Source organism: Ambystoma mexicanum, chromosome 2p (genome assembly GCF_040938575.1).
Source record: "Ambystoma mexicanum isolate Mex_15411 chromosome 2p, UKY_AmexF1_1, whole genome shotgun sequence".
Classification (NCBI taxonomy): domain Eukaryota; kingdom Metazoa; phylum Chordata; class Amphibia; order Caudata; family Ambystomatidae; genus Ambystoma; species Ambystoma mexicanum.
The window spans coordinates 371,998,815-372,022,596 of record NC_090923.1 but is presented as its reverse complement, the minus strand read 5'-3'; the positions used below and the strand labels follow the sequence as shown (position 1 = coordinate 372,022,596).

The window sequence follows — 23,782 nt, the reverse complement described above, 5'->3', positions numbered from 1 at the left end:
TATTTTGAAAAAACTAGAAACGATTGAGAAGGAAGAGCACAAATACTTCAACAACATGACCAAGAAAGAGACAGCAGCTCTGAATGAACTACAAATCAACAATGAAATAATAATAAAATCTGCGGACAAAGGGGGGCCATCGTTGTCATGAATAAAAAGGACTATGACAAGATAGTTAATACGTTGATTGAATACAATAACACCTACCGGAGAATTTCTGTGTCCTAAATATCCGAGATGCCCAGCCTTCTATGCACTCCCGAAAATCCACAAAGGGACCACTCCACCCCCAGGTAGACCGATAGTGTCGGGTATCGGATCTATCCTGGAACCTCTGTCTCAATTTGCTGACTTTTTCCTACAAAATGAAGTGCCCAAAATGCGATCTCACACCAAGGACACCACATCGGTCCTCACATACCTCGAACACCTACATTTGGAAAATCCGGATATCCTGATTATAACCATGGATATAGAATCATTATACTCCAGGATCCCCCAAATGGAGACCCAGAGAGTAGTTGAAAGGGTCCTGGTAGAGAAGATAGGTATCCTAGACATGCCCATGAATCTCATTCTACAGTTGACATAAATTGCTCTGACTAAGAACTTTTTTCTCAAAGAAGAGACATAGTACAAACAAATAGCTGGGACCTCTATGGGAGCAACATTTGCTACCTTTTTGGCCAATTTATATGTTGCATCTTTTGAAGAAAAATACATCTACCCTGAAAATCATCAATTCGGAAAGAACATTATAAGTTGGCGCCGTTACATTGACGACATCCTGATGTTTTTCGAGGGAGATCTAAACACTTTAAATAACTTCATTACATGGATCAATGGACTTGACCCATTTTTGAAATTCACCCATGAGGCAAGTAAAGCCAAAGCCACTTTCCTTGACCTTACGATCAAAAGAACCAGTCAGACTTTTAAAACCATTGTGTTTCAGAAAACTACAGACAGGAATTCCCTTCTAGAATACACTATTTTTCATCAAAGATCCTTGAAAGAGAACTTACCGTTCAGACAATTTCTCCGGTTCAGGAGAAATTGTTCCACCAAAAAGGAATATGATATGCAGGTTGAAAGACTTACTTCTAATCTGAGGGAGAGGAACTACCCAAATAAAATCATTACACAAGCACGGAAGAGGGCCAGAAATATCCTCAGAGAAGTAACTCTCACACAACATAGAAAAAAGGAAAGGGGACCAGATATCATCACAGCAGTTTTTAGCCACTCACCTGTTATCCGTCTCCTCAAAAAAGAAATTCAAAAATCCTGGCACCTCTTAAATGTCGATGATCATAACCTACCAGCACCGATTTTTGCCATCAAAAGAAGGAAAAACGTAAGAGACAGTCTAGTACATACATATCAAGAATCAAAACCGTCTGAATTAAATACCCTCTGGAACATGCAGAAACCACTCGGACATGCTCCGTGCAATAACTGCTCAGTGTGCCAATTCACCAAAGGCAGCACCATGATAGACATAGGCTGGAAATATCCGTGGGAACAGAGGACCTTTTACAAATTGCAACACTACAAATGTAGTATATTTGATTCACTGTCAATGCAACATGAGATACATCGGTATGACAACACCTGCAATATAAACTAGGATCTGCGAACACAGATCTAAAATTAGGACCAAACGCTGCACTGCCCCTTTAGTAGAACACTACATGACAAAGGGTCACTCAAAGAATGAACTGACCTGGAACATCTTAGAAAAAGTTGCAGTACCCAAAAGAGGTGGGAATCTAGCTGCATTGCTTCTAAAACGAGAGCAAATGTGGATCTTTAGGCTCCTCAGTCATAAGACGGGCCTCAATGAAGAAATATGCTGGCAAACCTTGGCTGTGCAATAATCGGGATTATCCAGGCATGCACAGTGCCACCCACAGCAATATTGATCCACACTAAAATGCCCTTGCGCTGAGAACCCCCAGCGCGTACCAACTGCCACACATCCACGCTGAGCACTAGTGGCCCAACCAGTTATGCACAAAAGGGTGAGACACCTCGCCTAGGTTGAACAACCACAAATACACATAATAGAGATTGGTTAGTCCATCCAATAAGTGGCATAACTGGACACGACACCACAATCCTTAACAGCGGGTTCTCTGTGTCCCCGCCTTATGGAACACCACAGTAGCTAGTTGACTTTTATTCTAGCTTTTTATTCTTGCTCCATATCGTGAGTGGCATTGCATTTAGAGTTCGTAGCCACACTGAACCAGGAGATACTAGGTGCTGCAATCCGTAGCAGATATATGCACAAAGTCATTATGCCCAGATTATAGAAAAAATCACAATGGGACTGAGGATTGTACAGTACATGCAAACATTACAATCCCTAACAGCCCCGGCGTTAACCAGAGGGCCCATGGTGCATCTGAACATGCACAAGGGCACAGGTTACACAATTCTGTGCTTGATGACTACGTTTCCCAGCACACTCTTGGACACCGGGATTCCCTTGCCATCACCTGATTACGCGAGGCGACTCTACGAGAATGAACATAATAACGAATGGTGGCCGCGACTGCCGACTGATTACAGACGGTTTGTTGCGTTCCGTTCTGAGGGAGCACATTCTGCTTAACTAAGGTAAGAAACAGCATGGGCCAATTCCAAGGTGATATACAGTTTAAAACTCGTTCGAATTCTGTGAGGATTATAATGGAATATACGGATTGTTATGACGTATGACACGGACTAATACAACCGTGCCCATACACAAACACAGCATGCTGCACGCAGTATTCCTTTACATTGTGCACATCTGATACAGTGATTTATAGCACTTATTACACCGAGCCCACACGGTCTGTGCCCAATAACCGGCTGCACATCGGAACAGACTCACGCATAGCATGTTGCACGTAGCTATGTTTTGTATCGTGCATATCTGATAGAGTGTTTTAGATCATTTACCTCATACGGTCTCCTCTCCACAGCCCCTTAGCATATTGGAGCAATGAAGAGGACCCAATACAATTGAGACGTCTACACTCGCGAAAAGGAACCACACAGTCGGAAAAGAGGGGACGCGACCCTTGCAGGTATTTTACTCAACTGTGCCCGAATGTAAAAACTGCTCACAAAGAACAGCAATATACGTACCTGGAATACCACATATAGGTAAACTGACATTTGAGGGTATTTCTTGTAGGATGTCCAAGTAGGAAGCAATGAAACATACAGGAAAAACCGACCAGGCGACCTACAACACTAGAGAGACCCCAATGAGAGAACAGGTAATATTTCCTGTTTTTCTTGCTTCTACAAGAATTGTAGCCCCGATTCCCTTTACTAATTACACTCCTCTTTGTCATTTTTGATCCCCATAGGGACTGGGACACAAGCTGTAATACCCGTGGACAACCCAGCAAAACTCTCCAACCCTCAATGATGTGGATACCTGTGAAGAAATTATAGTATCACGGAGAATACAAAATTCTCCGTCCTGAAGAAGGCGGCGAGTTATCCACTCCGCTGAAACCGGTTGACAAACCTTAAGAGTCGATAGGCTGATGACCGAGACTCCAAGACCCTACACACACTTTAAGATAGGGCTTGAGTAATTATACATCTTTTTAACATTATTTTTTAAGTTGAACCCGGCCATTGGGCCGCAATTGTTTTTTCTTTTAATATAAGACACACAGACTCGGGGCGGTAATAATAAAGAAAATAACCGACCACCAAGAAATGTGCACATAACCATTTAGTGTTAGGAAAGTAGTGAGAGAGTCTAGGGTAAGGATCTCTACACCCCCTGTAGTCGGCACACCATCGCTAATCTAGGGATGGATGTACCATACAATGGGAACATGAGATATCCAAACACAGGGCCAGAGAGCTACCAATAGGGACTTAGACCCAGGAATAAAGTTTTTTGTTTTAATGAAATAACTACTGTCTGTTTTTGTGTTATATACATTGGGGCATAGACAGGTAGCGGAAGCCCATTGTCTTCTACTGTCAGTATCTACTCTTCTGGCGGCGTCAAAAACCGCAAGTCAGTGTACCATAAATGACACTTTAAAAATAGAATAAATACAGGGAATAATCAGAAGGGACTTTATCAATACAAAGGAAACAAAAGAAACTACAACAATGGCAGAAGCCACATATTTAGCCTTCGCAGAAGAACTTGTAGAAGGAATCGTAGCCAAGACTTAGACCCAGGAATAAAGTGTTTTGTTTTAATGAAATAACTACTGTCTGTTTTTGTGTTATATAAACCTACTCAGGATGTCATTCCCTAGTAAACAAGGTGTGCCCTCTGGAGTCACAAATATGACCGGGTGCTTCACCTTGTGTCGCCCAATTTTAATATCCAAATCCGCAGTCCCCTCGACGGGAATTTCCTTCCTGTCAAAGTTCTGAATTTGTCCAGGAAGAGGGGGAGAGGAATTTGGTATTTCTCCCCCCTTCCCGAATTCAGTTGGTCAAAGGCCCTTTTTGACAGAAGGGTAGCTTGGGATCAAGTGTCCACCAGTGCCAAAATTGTACACTGTCCCTGTACTTGGACCGGGGCATAAAATCTTCACTCTTTCTCCTCAAGTGGGCCATGATAATGTACATTTTTGGACAACTGGTGGTTTAGTTTCTTGGTTTTGGACACTGACAGGAAGGTGATTTGGGCAGGATTCTGTTTGGAGTCTTGGGTATCTGAAAGAAAAAGGTGACAGCTAGATATGGGGGATGTTTTGGGTTCCCCTGGCTCGGATTCTGAGCTACCCTCCCCCTTTTTGGAGGCAGTCACTAGGATGGGTTTGAACCAGGGGGTTTTCATGCTGAGGATTCTGAGGATTGATGATGGGCGGTGCTAACTCAGTCCCCACATCTACCCAGTCTGGATTTGGACACAACACTTTGGAGTTCCCCCCATCCCTGAAGGAGAAGATCCTTTTACCAGGATACTCCTCAAAATGGGTCTTTTTGGGCTCTTTATTTCTCCTACCCCCTCTTTGCTCCTTGGGTGGCAGACTTTCGGGGGCAGGAGATTTTGGTTCCAGTTCCTAAGTTTCCAGGGCTTTTTACAAGTGAAGGAGGAAGCTTCCTCCAAGGCTTTACACCCCCCCTTCCCCTTGTGCCTCCTCCCTGGGCACCGGTGGGTTGTCGGGTTTCTTCCCCCAGTCATTGCTCTGGAGCACCATATCCTGGACAAGATGGCGACAGAGATGGAGAAGTGTAGGGGATTTAGAGAGTGAGTGAAAGCAAGAGAGCGCGAGTGCATGTGGAGCATGTGGATAGAGCACAGTGGTAGCGGGAGTAAAGGTGTGAGCGGAGTGAAGCAGAAAAAGGGGTGAAGGTAAAACTAGAGGAAAGGAGGAGATAGTGTGATAAGGTGTAGATAGAGAAGAGAAATGTAGAGAGAGGAGATGGGTGTAGTGAGAGGTAAGATGAGAGGTGTAGTGAGAGGTGAGAAGAGGGATATAGTAAGGATTGGGAGAGTTGTGTAGTAAGAGGTGGGGAGAGTGGTGTAGTAACAGCAAAATCTTGGAAAAAGTAGTCTCTACACAACCACTTGCCAGAATCAAACAACTTCTACTCCTAAATGGCTATCAGTCAGGGTTCTGCTCTAAGTGTAGCATTGCAACAGCGACCATCCAGGCGGTGGATAATGCCATCCAATTAATAGATTGCTGGTAACCCTAAAATGCTCAATTGCCGATCCTTGGAATCTAACTGCACATTTGCCAACCTAAATCTGAGTGCCTGCAATGGGCGCTTTGGGAAAGAGCAACCAGCTAAATTGACCTTCAGGGGTCCCACTGGGAACTGCGGTATAGATGATATATTTGTCTCAAGCCAGGACTGGGCGAGGGTCACTGATTTTGAAGTGGTTGAGAGAATGGAAAGTGACCATTTATCACTAACCCTATTGTTTAAAGGGAGTGAAGTAAACTATGAAAATGTAAGCACTAATGCCCACTCCCACCCAATTAAAGTCTGCGGCCACGCTAGGAAATCCATAAGATGGTCTAAAACCATGAGGGTCGAAGCTAAACACCAATCTTTATAACTCTATTTTAGTAAACCTTGAGGGTATATGTGATGAGGAGGCTAATGATGTTGAATTCCTAGAGGAATATGAGAAGCTTACAACGAAACTGATTCCACATATTTCAGTGCCTGGGAAGGTGTTCAAAAACAAATTCTAAGTACACCAAATTGGTATGATGGCGAATGTCGTAAGGCAAAGGCTGAAGTTCTTAGCAGTCATAAATCTAGCTTAGGGCTGGACAGGCAGAAACTGAGCTGAACATATAAATCCTTGGTGCTCACAAAAAAAGGGAAATGGATAGCTCTTCCATGCATTATTTTGTAAGATGATCTCGGCAAAAGATTTGAAGGGCACATCGTCATTACTTTGTCATATCAATGAAGACGTGTGGAGGGTACATTTTGCCAACCTGTACAGAATTTCCCCTTTTGGGGTGGTGTTTCCTATTCCTCCCAAGATCCCCTCTACTGCAGACGTCCTGACAGTGTCGATCAAAGCAGTCGAAATAGCCCTCAATATATTAAATAGTGGTAAAGCGACATGTCCCGATCTTATACCTATTGACCTTCTAAAAGATGAAGTGGATGTCTGGGCCCCAGTTCTATGTAGGGTTCTTAATGCTAGTTTGTCCCGGGGTGAAATCCCATACTCATGGAGGCGGGCAGTGATAGTACTTATTTATAAAAAGGGAGGTATAGATATCCAGGGAATTATCGCCGATTTTGCTTTTGGGTAGTATTGGCAAATTATTTGGGAAAAGGTTATTTAGAAATATCTACAGGACTGGGCAGATAATGAATCAATAATTCATGACCTCCAGGCTGGTTTCAGACCCAATAGAGGAACGATCAATCAATGCTTTATGCTTTACCTACTAATTGAGAAATACACAGTCTTAAAGAAAATGCGTCTTTATGTGGTATTCGTACATCTAAAAACCGCATTTGACTCAGACTGTAGGGAAACCTTGTGGCAGATATTACACTCAAGGAAGGCTCCTGCTGCACTAATTGATATAATATGCCAGCTTTATACCGCTAATAGGGCGTGTGTACATTTCGGGCCTGGTGGTGAGTTGACACAACCCTTTAATGTCAAGGAGGGGGTTAGGCATATATATAACTTATATATAACTTATATATAAAAGAAATGATAGATTATTTACTAAGGGAGTGCCAAGACTGGCCAAAAATTGACTCTGATAAGTACCCAGCCCTGTTTCATGCGGATGACGTGGCCCTTATACCAACATGACCACAGGGTTTCAGGAGGTCCCTGTCACTATTTATGAAAACATTTAAGGAGTTGAACCTCAGTTTGAATGTTGAAAAATCAAATGTGAAGGTTTTTAGACCAAAACTAGAGAAAACTACATCACTTAAGGTCGAAGGTGAGGGTTCCTTGTTGGAACAGGTCGATTTTTATGATTACTTAGGTCTGAGATTCAAGGAGTCTGGAGGTTGGATGGCCCAGATTAATAAATCATCGGCCACCCCAAAGAAGGTCGGGGAAGCATCTTGGTGTTTGTTCCCTGTAGAACCTCGGAGGGGAGCTGTTTCTCCTACTTTGGACCTATTCCATAAGCAAGCCACCCCTGCTGCCTTGCATAGCTCAGCACTTTGGGGGTATAGTCATATTCAGAAGATGTATACTTCCGAACCCATTTCTTGTAGAATCTATTGTTGCTTCACGTTAATGCCCCTACAGCCTTGCTGTTCTTGGAGCTTTGTGGTATGTCCGTTACTGTACAAATTCAAGCTACACCAGCCCTCTTTTGGGCCAGACTGTGGAAATAGTGTGGCCTTGAAAGATACCGGAAGGCAGTGCATCTCCTAGACATGGTTGTGGTAGGATTCTATCTTGGTCATCCCATGTCAGGACCACATTCCAGGACCTTGACCTGATAGACCTGTGGAACTATCCGATGTTGTTAGGCTTGCTTCGATAGAGAGTATCAGGTCTAATACCGGGCAGGGGGGCAACAATACCTTGTTGGCCAAAGCCTCTTGCTTGAAACTTGGCTCTTGTTTTCTTGATCAAAGGCATCAACATGGGCTTAAGCTATATAATATTTACCCAGCCTATGAAACCTCTTTTTATTTACTCCTTCACTTGAGGATTCTCCCTTGGCTTGTTTTACCCAAAATTGGTTACCCGCCAATACAAGTATATGCCCTATTGTTTTGCACTGGAACTGTTATAATATATAAATGTATTTGTTGCCAATGTTGGGAGAGGCTGAGGTCCGTAACTCTGATGGTGCAGTTATGTTTCTGAGCCAGAGCACTGATCTACATGTTGTGAGTGCATTACATTCATAGAGCCTGGCTACTCAGGGTGTAAACTGGAACACAGTTATTGTGCACCTAATTAGAATTGTGACGCCATACAGAAGAGGCTGCAAGCCTTTCACTCTCCTCTTCTGTTTCTCCATTGGATCTGATCCAACGGATCTTGTCAATTTTACATCACATAGCCCACGCTATGTTACGTGCTCAATAACTGTGGGTCATCTCTCAGCTAGTTGTGCTACTTAGTTCAAACCAATTCCAAATTGTGTTTTATTCTTGTAAATCACTTGCACTTTATTTCGAATAATCCCTCTTGATTGTATGTGTCTTTTAATTTAGCTTTAGAAAATGTTAAATTGGTTATGCTGCTTTTAATCATGAACTTATTGGCTTTTATTATATGTACTTTTATGGCTGATTAACCAAAATAAAGTCTATGATGATGGTAAGGATGACTCCCCCTTGAGCTCTTGGTGTCCTACACACACTACATTGCCTCTCCAGGCCAGGATGCTGTTTAGGACTTTATGTATAATCTACAAAGCAGTCACGAGTAGCACACCTGCATACCTGTTGGTTAAAATCCACATATCTGGTGGCACATGTTCCTCACGCAACAAATCAACCAAATGGTTTGAATTACAACTTGCCCTCCAAGACAGGACCTGCAAATAATCCTTCTCTTGTCATACACCCTCTGGAACTCGATTGCGCTATTGGCTGAATGCTCCCACAATCCTCCAATTTGCAAATATCTAAAAAATTGGCTTTTTCCACAACACCTGACCATGGACTAATATATCCTTTTATATTAATTTAATCTGAGTTTTTACATGCTATCTAAATATGAATCAGCTTTTTGAATCGTACCAAGGGTTCTGGAGTGAAGGAAGGAAAGGATGAAAAGATTTCAGTGTCATCACCAAAGAGTTGATAGTGAGAGCCAAAAGATGAAATAAATCTCACTAGCACAGACCTATAGAGGGTAAGGGGCAGAGGTCCAAGGACTGATACTTGCCGGACACTGACAGGTAGAGGAGTGGGGTCAGTGGTTTGAAAGTTCCAGGAGTTTATAAAGGACAGACCTCCCAGGTTTTTGAATTCCAAGGTCACTGGAGAGTGTGGAGGAGAGACAAGTGGTTGCCAGTGGGCAAAGTGCCAGAGGGATACAAACGGATGAGTTTAGAAGAAAGTTTGGAGTGCTGATCATCAGATAAAAAAGTTGGAGACATGCATTAGTGCAGTTACTGTGGGGTGTTAACTGCAAAAAACTGTTTGAGGTGGATCTCCAAGGCCATTATCGTCAACATGCTTTGTGATCCAGTTGGAGACAACCCACTAAAGAACCTTTGAATAATGTAGAAGGCAGGAAACTGCTATATAGTTTGCAGGACCTTTGGGTCAGCAGAGGGTTTCATTAATAGCTGTAGGACTGTTGCAGATTTGAAGATAGCAGCGAAGAGTACATCTGAGAGAGATTAAAGAGCTCAGAGAAAAAAGGACTGGGGATTGAAACTAAGTTTTTGACGATTTGTTAAGCAACTCAGTCGAGGGGAGCACAATATGGATTGGCACTGTGGCTAATTCGATAGGAACGTTCAGGGTATAAGTAGTCGAAAATAGAAGAGGAGGGGGGAGTTGGTAGGCAGAAGGAGGGAGTAGTAGAAACATGGCCACCCAATGCCAGGACAAAATATCATACCTCTTTAAACAATGACAAGTAATGTGCTGCCAAAATATGATGGTATGGCCACATTCAATTATACCTTCCATGCATGGGCATAGGAAACTGGAGGGTTCTTTAGTGACCTGGTCCATAGAAGTGCTGTATCTAGTAAGAGCAAGTGTTTAGTGTGCAGGTGGGGATGATTGCACAGTGGAAAACATTGTCTACCATCACTGACTAAAGTCAGTCAATCAGCCATAGTGGACACAATGTGGGTACATTAGTATGGTAATACTCATGAAAGGTTTCCTAGTGTCGGTCAACGTGATGCATGTTGATGTGGCCAACAGCCACATGCAAGATGCAAGATGTTCGTAGGAGTGGTAAAATATTACAAAGGACACTGCACGTCATTGGTGGGTTTGCCTCATTGTTTAGCAACGACAAAAGGAAGATTCATTGCCATCCCACCACTTTCATCATAACACATTTTAAAAGACAGCTGTGTGCCCTCCAACCAACAATCTAAACAACTGAAAATGTGTGGGCATATGTTCGCATTCCTATGGACAGATTTTGTTACACGGGAGAGACCCTGCCTCTGCACAGTTAGGCAGGAGAGGTGTGGGAAAGCGAGTGCCAGGTTTTACTTTAGAGGTCTTTGGTGAAAACATGACAGTATTATTTTTTGTGTAGCCCTTAGGTCAGCAACCTTTGGCTCTCCAGATGCTTGGGAATACAACTCTATCAACCATAGCCTGCATTGCAAGTGGTGTGAGTTCATGGCCGCTGTGACCTAAAACATCTGGGGAACCAAAGGTTGCAGGCGCCATCTCTAGCACATTTGCAGAGTCGTGTTCCTTCCTCTGCTGCTGTTTCAACTTTTTGCAAATCTGCTTATTCCCTTTTACATGGACATACCTAGAGTTAGTGCGTCCATGCTCATTGACCATGCACACACCCTAGAAGTGTGAAATACACAATCAACCACAGTGCTGCACCTTTTTTTAATGATCTTGCTATAATGTCATAGTCAGTTCCATGCTGGTTTTATGTGAATAAATAACTATATTTGTGAAGGTGCATTGACAATAATTTAAAACACTATGCACCAGTGTATTGAGAAGGATGCCATACTTTTCTAGAACTGTACAATATGGCAGTTTAATAAAAAAGGACTTCATTTTAAGCAGTGCTTTTTTATTGAAAGGCTCTTAGCAACAATGAACAGCATCTTGCAAAGACTTGTCACATGGAGCTAAAATGGCAATACTCGACTATAAATCATTTTTATATAAAAAAAAATTGAAGAGCAGCAGCAGTAAATTAGGTTACTGAAGTCTCTAGCAGAAGATAAATAAGATTTTATTGCGTGATATTCGTGCATAGATTTCTTGGGTTTATTTAGCATGTCTTTGCCATGGAGAGCAAACTAAAAGGAAAATGTAACATTACATTGCCTCACACAATCAACAGTGATTTCATGAAGATTGCTTTCTCCACATTTTGAACTGCAGGTTGTACCAGGAGGTTTTCACTGCTCCCACCTGCGAAGGAAAGCGACGAGAGACCCTCTACCTGATTGGTGACTCCTCTTCATCAGCCGAGTTCTTCGTCACCATTGCAGTCTTCGCCTTCCTGTACTCTCTGGCAGCCACTGTTGTGTACATTTTCTTCCAAAACAAATACCGTGAAAACAACAGAGGTCCTTTAATTGTAAGTGTGTCTGTGATTAACCTTTCGCCATGCATAGCTGTGGGTCATGCTGGCCCGCCCTAAGCATATGTCAGAGATGGTCTATGCCAGGCGTGAGTAGCTTGTCCAGTCCTGTTTTTTTCTCTACCCTTTAACTTGCAGCACTGCATTAATAATTAATAATAGCAGCTCCAACCGCGTTGATAATAGCAGTTTCGAGGACGGTTCAATCCGAATCTGATTTATAATGCCCTTAACTGCTGGGTTTGTATACATTCCAACGCAAAAAAAAGACACATATTCTCACTCACTACTCACGTGCTTCCACAATGCATAGAATAAGCTCAGGAGTGGATGAACTGCTCATGCCTGACATGAGATGGCTTGAAGACAGATCTCTCTTTACTTGGTTTACTTTACAGAAGTAGGCAATTGCTGGCTCAAATGAATTCTCCATGCACCTGTCTGCAAAGTGGAACCATGTCATAAGGGTCACTTTGTTCCAGTTCTTACTTTTCTAGACAATCGCATTTTGCATGCTGCCCAGTGTTTTCCTTAGTGAATGCACTGGACATAATTAGCCTGCAACGTATACGATTTCTACCAATAGACTACAATGTCACTATAACAACATTATAGAAGTGATGTTACCCCAACAGTTTTTCTCAATGTTTATATTAGTATCTTATAATAATTGCTTTACACACCATGTGGTAAACGTGATAACTGACAGTAAAATGGAGGTTCACTTTCCGTTTCCAAGATTCGTTGAGATTCGAGGTTTGAGAGCCATTCAGACTGCTCTTGAATCACCATAATCTCAGAGCAAGCTCGTACCTCACGGGTAGTAAGATAATTGTTTAGCAGACCTACTGCAGACACCTGCGTGCAACCTTTCCGTCACATGTATGAATGAATGCATGGAGGATTAATTTACACTCACTTCTTTCCCTTTATATAGTGAATGATTGACTCCTCTCAGGCCAGATTTAGACCAAGATGTTTTCAGCAACTCCATCACCCCACCGAGCTTTCATATCAGACAGTAACAGGTTAGAAGATTACATAATACATATCAATATACCTTCCTTCTTATTTATTTTTTGTAAGACAGCTCAGTGTTTTAGCTGACCTGCTGCATACATATCTATGTAGTCTGCATTGGGAAATAACTCCCATTATAACTCTAAGTACCTTTTTAAAAGTGTGGTGCCAAATCACTCGGTTAATGACAATCCGGTAAATGCTTTTACCAGATGTGGCAAATGGAGGCACACTGTACGAATACACCTTTACCATCCGACAATGCACCCCAACAAAAACGGAAGTGCTTTTCCACATCTGGTAATATGGCTTCCGGAAACAGAAATTCTGCATTTTTGGAAAATAGCACATGCCTGTGAGCCTTTTACAGTAAGGCAATCGAGAGTGAATCTGAGCTCCTGTACACCATACAGACAGAATGATTGACACATCTGAATCTGAGGCCCCTCCAAAAGGGTAAGGAGGAGCAAGTAGGCAGCCAAAATTGACAGTGCAGGATGAGGTACCCAAGGAAGATCAAAGGCTGGTGGGTCACCTGATGGCGAAAACAGCACCTGCCGAACGTTCAGAACTTTGGGACCATGCGCATGACATGGTCCAGGCATTGTCTGCACATCCCTGTAAATCTAGGGATATCAAGAAGAGGTGGGATGTCATTAGCAGCTGGGCCACTCCAGCATTTTGGACCACCGGCAGGATGGGGGACCATGTCAGGCTCATGTATAGAACCCTGGGAGGCAACGCAGCCACTGTTGTGGGCATTATTAACATCACTGGATCCGGTGGCTCAGAAGTCAAGCAGCCGCAAATGTAACATCTGTTGTGTACAAAAATATGCTCCCACAATAACATATAGAAAGTGCATGGAATTGAACCCCACAGCATATCCCTGTGTCCCACCCTCCACTGCAACGGGAGGAGGGAATGTGACCAATGATACACAGCACACCATCCAAGACAAGTCCACAAAATTGTCTGCATGAGACTGTCCGCCACTGCACCATACCTGCTGGTGACACATGAGAACCAAAGAATGCCACCAAGTCTGCCCATTCTATATGTACCACATGTATAAGCGACACATTCAAATGTACACCTACTGCATATGCATTCATGTACATCAGACGGGCAAGGCTAGGCTAGCTAAGCATTTATACATCACTAGGTCCTCATCGGCAGAGTAATTGACCCCACATGTTTCAAGTGCTTCCACAGAGTACACCTCCAGTGACCAAGACAGGCATTCAAACACTTTACACAAACCCCACCACCACCATACCAAAAGCAAAATCCACAGAAGCTGCACCAGCAAAGGTCAAGACACCAGCCAAGCCAAGCAATGCCATGTCCCTTGAGCTGAGCAGCCGGCAAATAGTGAGTCATAGGAACTACCCATGTGAACAGAAAGGCAACATCTCTCAGAAGGACCCAAAAGGCCACCTTCCACACATGTTGTGCCTTTAGAGGTTGGACAAGATGTGGAGCCTTTCATTCTGTACTCTGAAGTCCTGTCAGTAGACCAGGCAGCATAGGGAACAGAAATTCCACTGTGCACACCTACTAGAGTTGCCACAGGTAACACAGACGATGACCAGGCTGACACTTTAATTTGGGCATCTGATTCACATAGGCCCGCCAATATTGGAAAGTAAGTGGCTGTAATCCTGTCTGCTCCTGCTTTCCCTGAACTCCACATGCCAGCTGAAATCATTAAAGCCACTGGCCAACAAGACGTAATTGAGGCCCAACAAAAGATAGTCATCCAAAGTGTCCAAGAGATGGAGGCTAGAGTGCAGAAGGATTTGTGAAAGGACACCTCCATGGCCTTCAAGACATTTGGAATGAGACTACTTGTCGTGGAATGAAATCAGGACAGCCCATGTCACCTTACAGTCGAAATGCTGCCTCGCAGAGAAACTCTGAATCTCTGAAGACTTGAACTCTGCTGATGCAGGAAGGAATGAACTAGAAGACAGTCCTTCTCTGTCTCTGATTCAAGTCTCTGTAACCGTCTCCCCATCAACACCAGACTCGACATCTCACTTCTACAGTCCAGTAAAGAGCTCAAGACCCTCCTCTTCGAAGAATGGCTCACCCTAACACCAAGGTTAACACACCCACCACTCCCACCCTTCCTGAGAACAGCTGATCTGCTCCCACTGTTTCCTCACCTGGTTGCTTGTAGATTCCTTGCTGCCAAATTGCCTGCTCTCTTCCTCCCTTGTGGTTAGCTCCCCACTCCCTTGTTCTTCTGCTTCCATCACCATGTTTGTCTCCCCTATGATTGTAGAGTGCTCTGTTGCTTCCCGATGCTAGGTCTGCACTCAATAACCCCAAAACCACCATCTTTTGAATGGTCTTTTCATCCCCATAAGGAGCATCAACAGGGTTGATATATTCATCAGGCTCAGCCATGCTCCCGATCTGCCGGCTGTTGTTCCTGCCACCCTCTTCCCACCACAGGATGCTCCTTGCCACCTCACCTACTTTACTACTTGTTAATGGGGCAATGTAACCCCAAGCGACCCAAGCAAAGGGAGCGCAGCCACAGGCAAACTCCCAGCCTCTTTGCCTCTTTGCCTGTGAGCCTTTAGACCACTTACTCTCGAGTTGCACCTGGTAATACCTAAATTCCACCTATTACATTTCCAGCTACCCTGATTACCACTGAACTAAAACGCATTCCCACTTCATCCTCTGTATCGTCATCCTGATAGTCTCTCCTTTCTCCTTTACTATCCATATCATAAAACATCCTGCCTATAATTTACACTCTCTTTTATTGGTCTTCCTCACTCTACTCACTTCATTTTTATATATTGCACTCCTGGCCCCACTGGACCATTTGTCGATGAACACCAGGCAGCTCATTGATTCTCTCTCCCTGTCACATCACTTCATCCTCTAAAGTGACTTTAACATTTTTTGTCCGAGCACTCTGCAAAAATCAAACCTTAAATCTTTTCTAAAATACACACTATCTACTCTATTCATAACCTATGCAACTTTCTTGACTGCCTGTTCATCTCCAACTCTCTCTCAGAAACCAAAACTACTGTCACCCCTTCGTTTTTGGACCATTCCATTGTATCCACCGCCATTATCTTTCCTCCCTCTAACCTTTCCTCCGAACCTAACAGTCCAATTTTCAAGAGAACATTTAAACCCTCTGTTATTCTTCCCATCCTCTCTGATCTTCAACTCTCACTCTTCTCCTCTCCAGATCCACCCTCCAGTGACACTGCTTTCTCTACTTTCCAGTACCTACTTCATGACTCCTCTTCTCACTGCTAAGTTTCACCCTTAAATCCCAGTGTCCTCAGCCTTGGATCTCCCCATTCATATGCAGTCTCTGCACTGACATACAACGATTCCTGCGCTGATGGAAGCCCTCCCACTCTCATGAAGACCTGCAATTTTACCTCTCTGCCCATGACTCACTCATGTCTTCTCTTGATAGGAAAGAGAGAGGCAGGGAGAAACAATATGGTGGAAGCCTTCCTACACTGTATAGATGCCTCCCTGCCGATACTAACCTTGCCCCTTCCCTTCTCAATAGAATCAATGGTCTTTAGAAATGCAGCACCCTGGTGTGAGGCTTGAGTCATTGGGAATGGGTGTGCCCTTTGATTCCTGTTCTCAGGCCAGCTTCCTTTGGAGTGGCTGTCCCTGGGAATAGGGTGTTACCTGCCCTTACAAAGAAAAAACGAGAGGCTGTATGCCAAGTTTAAATCCTGCCAGTGGATAAGGGAGCCTTGTCTGGAACAAATACACAAATCCCTTCCACTGCTGAAATGGGCCCACAGGGCTGACACATGTGTGATATTAGTTTAATTTGCTGGGGAGAACTTTGAGAGATTCTAACCACCATACCCCAACTTGGATATGGTTTAAATTGACAGTTTAACATTTAACCTGTAAGGATCCTCAGATTTTTGCAGTTTTTGAAACAGAGGTGCATATCTCAAATGCAGTCCATGTGCTGCAGAGTTGGCTGTCACTTACGCTGTCAAGGGGGCACTGTGGCGTGAACCTGCTCTGTGCCACTGTAGGGCAGGTGCTGCCGAAAGGTTATTGAGCCAGCAGTGCACAGGTGTACACTATTTCTTTGGCATGGAGTTTTCTGAAAGGGAAATTTGATTGCAGATTTCCCTTCCAGAAATGGAATTACTCACCTCATTTCATTTACCAAAAAAAAAAAGTAAGGGCTCATACAGCCTTGCCACATATCAATTCCCCACAGCCTTTTAATCTTCAAAATTGAATTTTCCAATGGCTCTTTGTACAATATTTACCAGAAAGCTTAAAGGGCAAAAGTAGTCAAAAACTTTCATATCAAAATCATCAAGTTGAACGGAAAGATGTATACCAAGGCCAATTCTGCATCCTTAGATCACCACTTGGAAAACCTTTCTGAGCTCAAACTGTACTCTGATAGAGATGCTGCAGAGAGCAAGGAAGGCACAATTCTTCACAAAGGGGGAACAAGAGCTGTGTCGTCATTCATACTGCAAGCAACATCTAAGAGTCCAAAAGAAGATACAAGGCTTTTCCAGAAATGCATCCCACACAACTATCATCTTCCTTAATGACCAACTGCAGCCATATTGTGTGCCCCATTGATTCACATAGTGTTGCAGAGAATGTGTTTCTGACAGATCAAGTGATGCATCAGCCGTTTGTGGTGACCTGGTCATAGGACAAGTAGTTAAGAGATCCAATAATACATGATATGTATGAGAATGAAATCGGTTGACACTATCATAAATAACTATTTACATCAGGTTTATCTTCAAAGGATCATGACATACACCTTTGTGTGTTCTATTGAACATCAATTTTATATCAAACAACACCTTTTTAAAACACTACATTATCTGCTGCAGGTCTCTTCTTTATCTGCTGACATACATTTCAATGACTAGAGATTCTGGTGTACCCTTCTCCACATCTTCATCGGGGCTTTCATTTTACCTAGACTGAAGGAATTCCTGTTAATATATACAAATATTATAGACATAATGAATTTATCATTTCATATATTCTAACTAAACTTTTTCTCATCATGATTCACACATATTTATCACCATTAAATTGTATTGTCATGGTTGGAAACCTACCATTTCACATAATGTATTAAGTTGCTCCTATAGGCACTATCAACCCATCCAGCGCATTGTGAAAATAATCAGTATTTCCAACCATTGCCAACAAGGAGTATATCCTTGACGGTCAATTCAACTGATGAATCCATGCTGCTCGATATGTGAATGAGAGTTTGACTGGAATTGTCCTAGGGGAAGAAAATGCAAATGTCTAATATAGTTTTTTCAGCTCACTCTCGGCCTTTAAATGCTCATGCTGGCCATACTAAGCTTTATGAAAATACTTTACATCTGTAGATATGCTGGCACATGGGTGGCAAACATTCATATCTGGCAGTTCATCATCATCAATATTTTTATTATTTCGGAAATGCATAAAAACGTTAGATGCCATGTTAGTCCAGTTTTAAAATCAAATCACACACGTTGCAAATTTTGATACCTGTTATTGGACTAACTGATAAAGCTATGCATAGATGGAACACAGCATTAGCTTTTTAAGTCTCACAGACCTCTTCATCAGATGTTGCAGAGAGAAATAATTTGTAAAGAAAAGCCACAGCACAGATAATTCACAAAATGAGAACAAGGGAACATTTAATTAGACGAAGAACTGAATGACTGGAATATGGGCCTGGAATTGCTTTCTTATCTAAAAGGCCATAATAATTCCTGGAAATAGGTGACACAAGTGGTTGAAAATAGTACACATTCTGAGAGTTGCATTTAAAAGAAAAAATGAGAAAAAACAGATTCTTTTCACATGTAACCATAAGGTTAGCTGCAATCAGTCTTAAGATGGGGCCTGCTAGTTTCCTAAAATTACTGATGTTATTTTAAAAGGGGTATTTTTTTTAATTGGTTATATTTAATATAATCAGCTTTTACAATTTAATTTAAAACATTTCAGCAAATAAAAATACCACATTACAACAACACATATAAAAATAGAGAATTAAAATAAAAAATTGAAAAGTTAACAGAATAAGAAAAATAAATAATAACATTTAAATACATTCACCTAAATAACTAAATGGCAACATATTAATTTAGATCAATAACTCCAATTTTCACATCAAATCATTCTACAAAGTACTTTTTTCATAAACTAGGCTTCTGGATCTCTTAGGCTTTATACTTTTCATTAGTTTCAGGAAATATTGCATTCAAAAATTGCATAATCGATATTTGTACCGTTAATTTAACATTGTTGAAAAGATGTTGCCATGTCACACTTGTTTCCATATTACCATACAGCATTGCACACTCTTTTTTTAAATGGATATTCTTAAAATTAAATAATCTCGGTCAAACCGTTAGACAATGCTCTAGCGTTTCTTTTGATGACTTATTTTCACGAAATCGACAAAAATGTAATTCTTTCGATCTAAGTTTTCTTCGCACCAGGATCTCCCTTGTTGGCCAGAGATTCAGCCTAAACCTGAGATATTGATTATGCAAATTAGGCAAAGGACATATATAAAGAGATAATCTGCCATTACACGGAAACGTTTGTGTAGAAATGGGTTAGACCAGAAATCTTTATAGTTTAGACACAATTTGCGATTAGCTATCCAGTCATTCTGATACCTTTTAACTTTGGCACGTTCAGGGTTTGTTAAAAGTAAGTCTAAAGATATGTAAGCATCAGCTAATGCTTGTAGTGTATAGTCAGACCACATTTTGGTAAATGTCTGATCTCGTGCCATTAGATGTTCAGCCATAATTCCCAGTAAATTGTTTGAAGATAGACCTAAAATACACTTCCTAAGTAAAGCAGCCATTCTCCATTTTACTTGAACTACAAGTGAAAGCAGACCAAGTTCATGCCTAATCAATGGTAATGGCGCGGATGCTGGTAAGTTCAGTAGTTGTTTCCAATATCGAGATTCAAACTTTTGCCAATTAATACTTTTAAACAGAAAGGAATCAACCCCATACAACAATTTCGGAGTTACATTCTGTTGATAAAATGTCATGATATGTGTTAGAGTGAATTTCCCAAACTTTCCCTTTAATACTTTAGCTTGACATATTAGAGACAGTAATTTGTTAACCATATCTAATTCAATAGTCTTAGTAGATAAAGAGTTCACAATGCTCACTCCCAAATACCTATATTGATGAACTTTAGTTAGGCATTCTTGTTTATGAGGTCGACACACCATGATCTGTGTTTTTTGAAGATTGATGACCAAGTTGTTATTGGCTACATACTGATCCAGTTTATTGAGCAAGAGTTGCAAGCCAGTTGGAGTTTGAAATATGAGAATGAGATCGTCAGCATAGAGTAAGTGTGAAATTGTATATTTCCCTAATTTGGAAGAGTCACAGTTCCCAGACCGCAATTCATCACCTAGGTCAAGCAAGAAAAAGGTGAAAATTGTTGATGCTAATATGCATCCTTGCTTTACACCTTGATGAGTATGCAAAATTGCAGATCATTTTCCAGATAATGTTAACCTAACTTGCACTGACGTGTTGGAATGAAGTCTCATAATCAGATTTTTGATGGCATATTTCGAGTTTTATTCAAAACCATCAAATTCAGACTCGTACCCATCCCTGCTACAAACCCCATTCGAAACGGGTAACGAAGTTGGTTCACAGAGGTCCATTCATTAAAGTCCCTTAAAACTGGTCTAGAAAAGATTTTTTCCGGAGCATCTAATAATGCTATTGGTCTACAACTGGTTGGTTGAGAATGGTCCCCTTGTTTGTAAATTGGGACGATTATCGAATGTTTCCATGATGCAGGGATACGTTGTGATACATTGACTTGAGTAAATATGTGAAATAGTATGTTAGACCAGAGCTCTGGATGTTTTTTAAATATTCTGTTAGAAAGACCATCTGGCCCACAGACCCCGGACTTACTGATTTTACTTATGTAAAATGTGATATCATCTAAATCAAATTTTTGATAGAAATGTCCCCACTTTGATTTATAGTAGTAACCTTGTTAGACGGAGCTGCATATAGGTCTAAGAAATGAGCACTCCAGTCCTGTTCAGTAACATTATTAGCTTGTACAATTACTTGTGTGTGATGCACTGTTTGATTTAAGAGAGACCAAGTATCCGCCATGCTCTTTGAGTATATTGATGATAACATACTTTCTCTATCAAGCTGATATCTTTTAGCTTTGGTCGCTTTAAGCCATTTTTTTTTATATTTGATCTTAATATTGACTAAGAATGGGGCTCTCTTTGAAGGTGACATTTGAAGGGCTTCTCTTTTTTGCTGGCGAAAATCACCCTTGCTGTCTCTAGTAGTCGCATCATACACATGTAGTTTAGGTTGTAAGGTTTGATGACCGAACATGCCTCTGTTGCTTGTACATTGAAAGTGTTGTAAAATATCCAAATAAACTGGCTGGAATTCTAATGAGGCAGCCCGATCATGAAGACATTTTGTAGCCAAATGCTCATTCAAGGAAGTTAACGACTTGACCGACCATCATAGGCGGTAACCCCTGTTATTAACCATTAACTTGTCGTGCAAAGGACTCATCTTGGCAATTTCAATGGAATTTACACTTGACCATTGCATAACAAGTTGATTATGATCACTGTGTTTATTATCCAAGATGCAGAACTTAGTTGTGCTGTGGAACATATGCAGATTCACATATATGTAATCAATTTTTGAATAGATACTCCCACGCTGCCAAGTAGTTCGTGGGGGAATTGTCAGACGGAAAAGCTCCATTTAATCGAATCAAATTATGATTGGATGCGAAAGTTAACCATTTTCTTAATCTAGATTTATTTTCTGTAGCATGTTCAATTGTACATTCAAGATTAAAGTCCCCCGCAATTATAATTCGGCTGACTGTCGTGTCCAATGCTATAATATTAAGTAATTCGCCAAATGTTTTTATAAAGCTGCTGTCCGAGATTCCCACAGGATTCCAATACAGATTAATAAAACCATACATGTCTTTGTGTATTTTCATTTTGACCAATTGCAAAAATTCATTCGGAGTTGCCCATTCTTCTGCACATATACCCTGTTCTCTTTTAATGGCTATGAGCAAGCCAGATGAGGGTCTGCCTTGTGAGGTCTTATCTGTTGGATTTAGGAATAAGTCATAATTGTCCCACACTGGGACAGACATTAGCCAAGTTTCTTGAAGCATTAATATATCATATTGAATCAAGTGACTGTCATTGTTGTTTATCAAGTGGGAAAAGCCTCTTCTATTCCAGTTTAGCAGCTTAAGGTTTCGATGTTTGGGGATCGGTTGTAGCTAAGAAGAATTTCTGGGCTTACTGCATGAGCAGTCAACTGTTTGACACAATGAGGTGCTTGATTTGGATGCCATACAATCGGAGCTTGAATTTCCAGATTGGTAAGGATTTCTCAATCTCATCTCACTACCAACTATTGGTTCTGTACTGAGAACAAAGCCTAAAATTGAGAGATCCTTTTTTGCCAACCAGATGGTGTTTTGAACCAACCTTGAATTCATCCAAACACTCTGTAAGATATATTTCACTGGAAATTCCACTAATACCAGATCAGTGGAAGTGATATCTTCCAACGTCGGTATGTTAGAGAAGCTGGCCAAAATAGATCGCCTGTTCAGATCATATTGTACAGAGGGACTTTGTTTACATGCCAAGTTCAATGAAAAGTTGGCCGGAAACTTCTTGTTTCGACTTTCAAGAGGACCACTACTTACCAATTTATCGGAGTGCTCTGAAGAGTCAGGGACTCTGAGTGAATTAGGTTTAGTGCCCAGAGCGGTTTGTATTATTTGAATTAATTCAGGTGCCACCTGAGCTAACAGAGCATTTTTGCCATCCAATGTAGTTAGATTGTCTTTTTCTACATGCCAGGATGAATCATGATTCTGGTGATTTGATCCCATGTCAACTTTCACTACTTCTGTTATTTTTGTAGGGTTGTCTATATTACCGAAGGATTTCATCTTGTTGACCACTGAAACCAGCTGTTGGGCCTCAATTTCCCTATTATCTTGAAATGAGACACCTATAGTGCTGCACTTAGCGGGAGCTCTCAACAAAATACTGGCGTCATTAGAAGAAGATGCAGCTGACTCTCTGCTCATGTAAGCATCTACTGCTTTTCTAATCTCTTGCCAGTGATAGTCTCTCAGATTAGAGGATGAACTCGCCCCTTCATGACCGGAAATTTTAACGGGCACAGCAGCTTGGCGTGTAACCACTTTGGCACTTTCAAGGTTTTGTTGCGAAACTATCTCCCTGACTAGATAATCCAGGGGTGCATACAGCGAGGGCCGTTCAAGGGGCTCATTCTCCATTCTCCTCGCTTTATTGGAGTTCATAAACTGGTATTTCTTGGATATAGCTTGGGCAGTTCCTATAGCATTTTTGTGCAATACATTCAGCTTCTTTATGAATGTCCGTGTCTTTGAGCCTTTTTTGTTTGTAATATTAGGCTAATTTTTGGACAATTTTGACTGTGAGACCGCAGATGATTTAGTAGTACGTTTGTCTTTTTTTGAGAAGATGGTATATGCAACTTGAGAACATTTCTTCAGCCCCTGGGTGGTTGACGATGGGGCAAGGGTTTTGCTCTGCAACAGGAAGTTTATTTCTTTGTGAAAATTTAGCCCCTCACAATTGTAATCATTTTCAAGTATAATTTTAGTAACTTTTTAAAGTGCCGCCAGTAAAGTTTTAAGAGTCATATTGCTCCCTATTGACAATGACCCTATGGGATGAGAAATCGGTGCGACATCCAGCTCAGTACTCGTTGCTACCGAGCAAGTAGTCAAAGCCGGGACTATGGCCGGCTTGATTGGAAGTTTTGCTCGTAGTTTATGAGTAATTTTTTGTTGCCATAGAAGTAATTTTTCAATTTGGATTGCTTGATTATTTACTTTGATGTTCAGAGTATCGAATAACTTAACCAAGGTAGATAAAGACAATTGCATAGTGTTTGATGCAATTTCTAC

At 41.6% G+C, this 23,782-nt stretch overlaps 1 protein-coding gene across 2 annotated transcripts in view; it reads left to right on the top strand.

The window, feature by feature from the left end:
- Positions 1-23,782, top strand: part of SYNPR (synaptoporin) — a 1,048,813-nt gene that overhangs the window by 811,647 nt on the left and 213,384 nt on the right. For both annotated transcript variants that reach the window (XM_069643717.1, XM_069643718.1), the window contains one exon: positions 11,509-11,707. In XM_069643717.1, the coding sequence (XP_069499818.1) occupies positions 11,509-11,707 (199 nt within the window). The remainder of the gene's footprint in view (positions 1-11,508; positions 11,708-23,782) is intronic.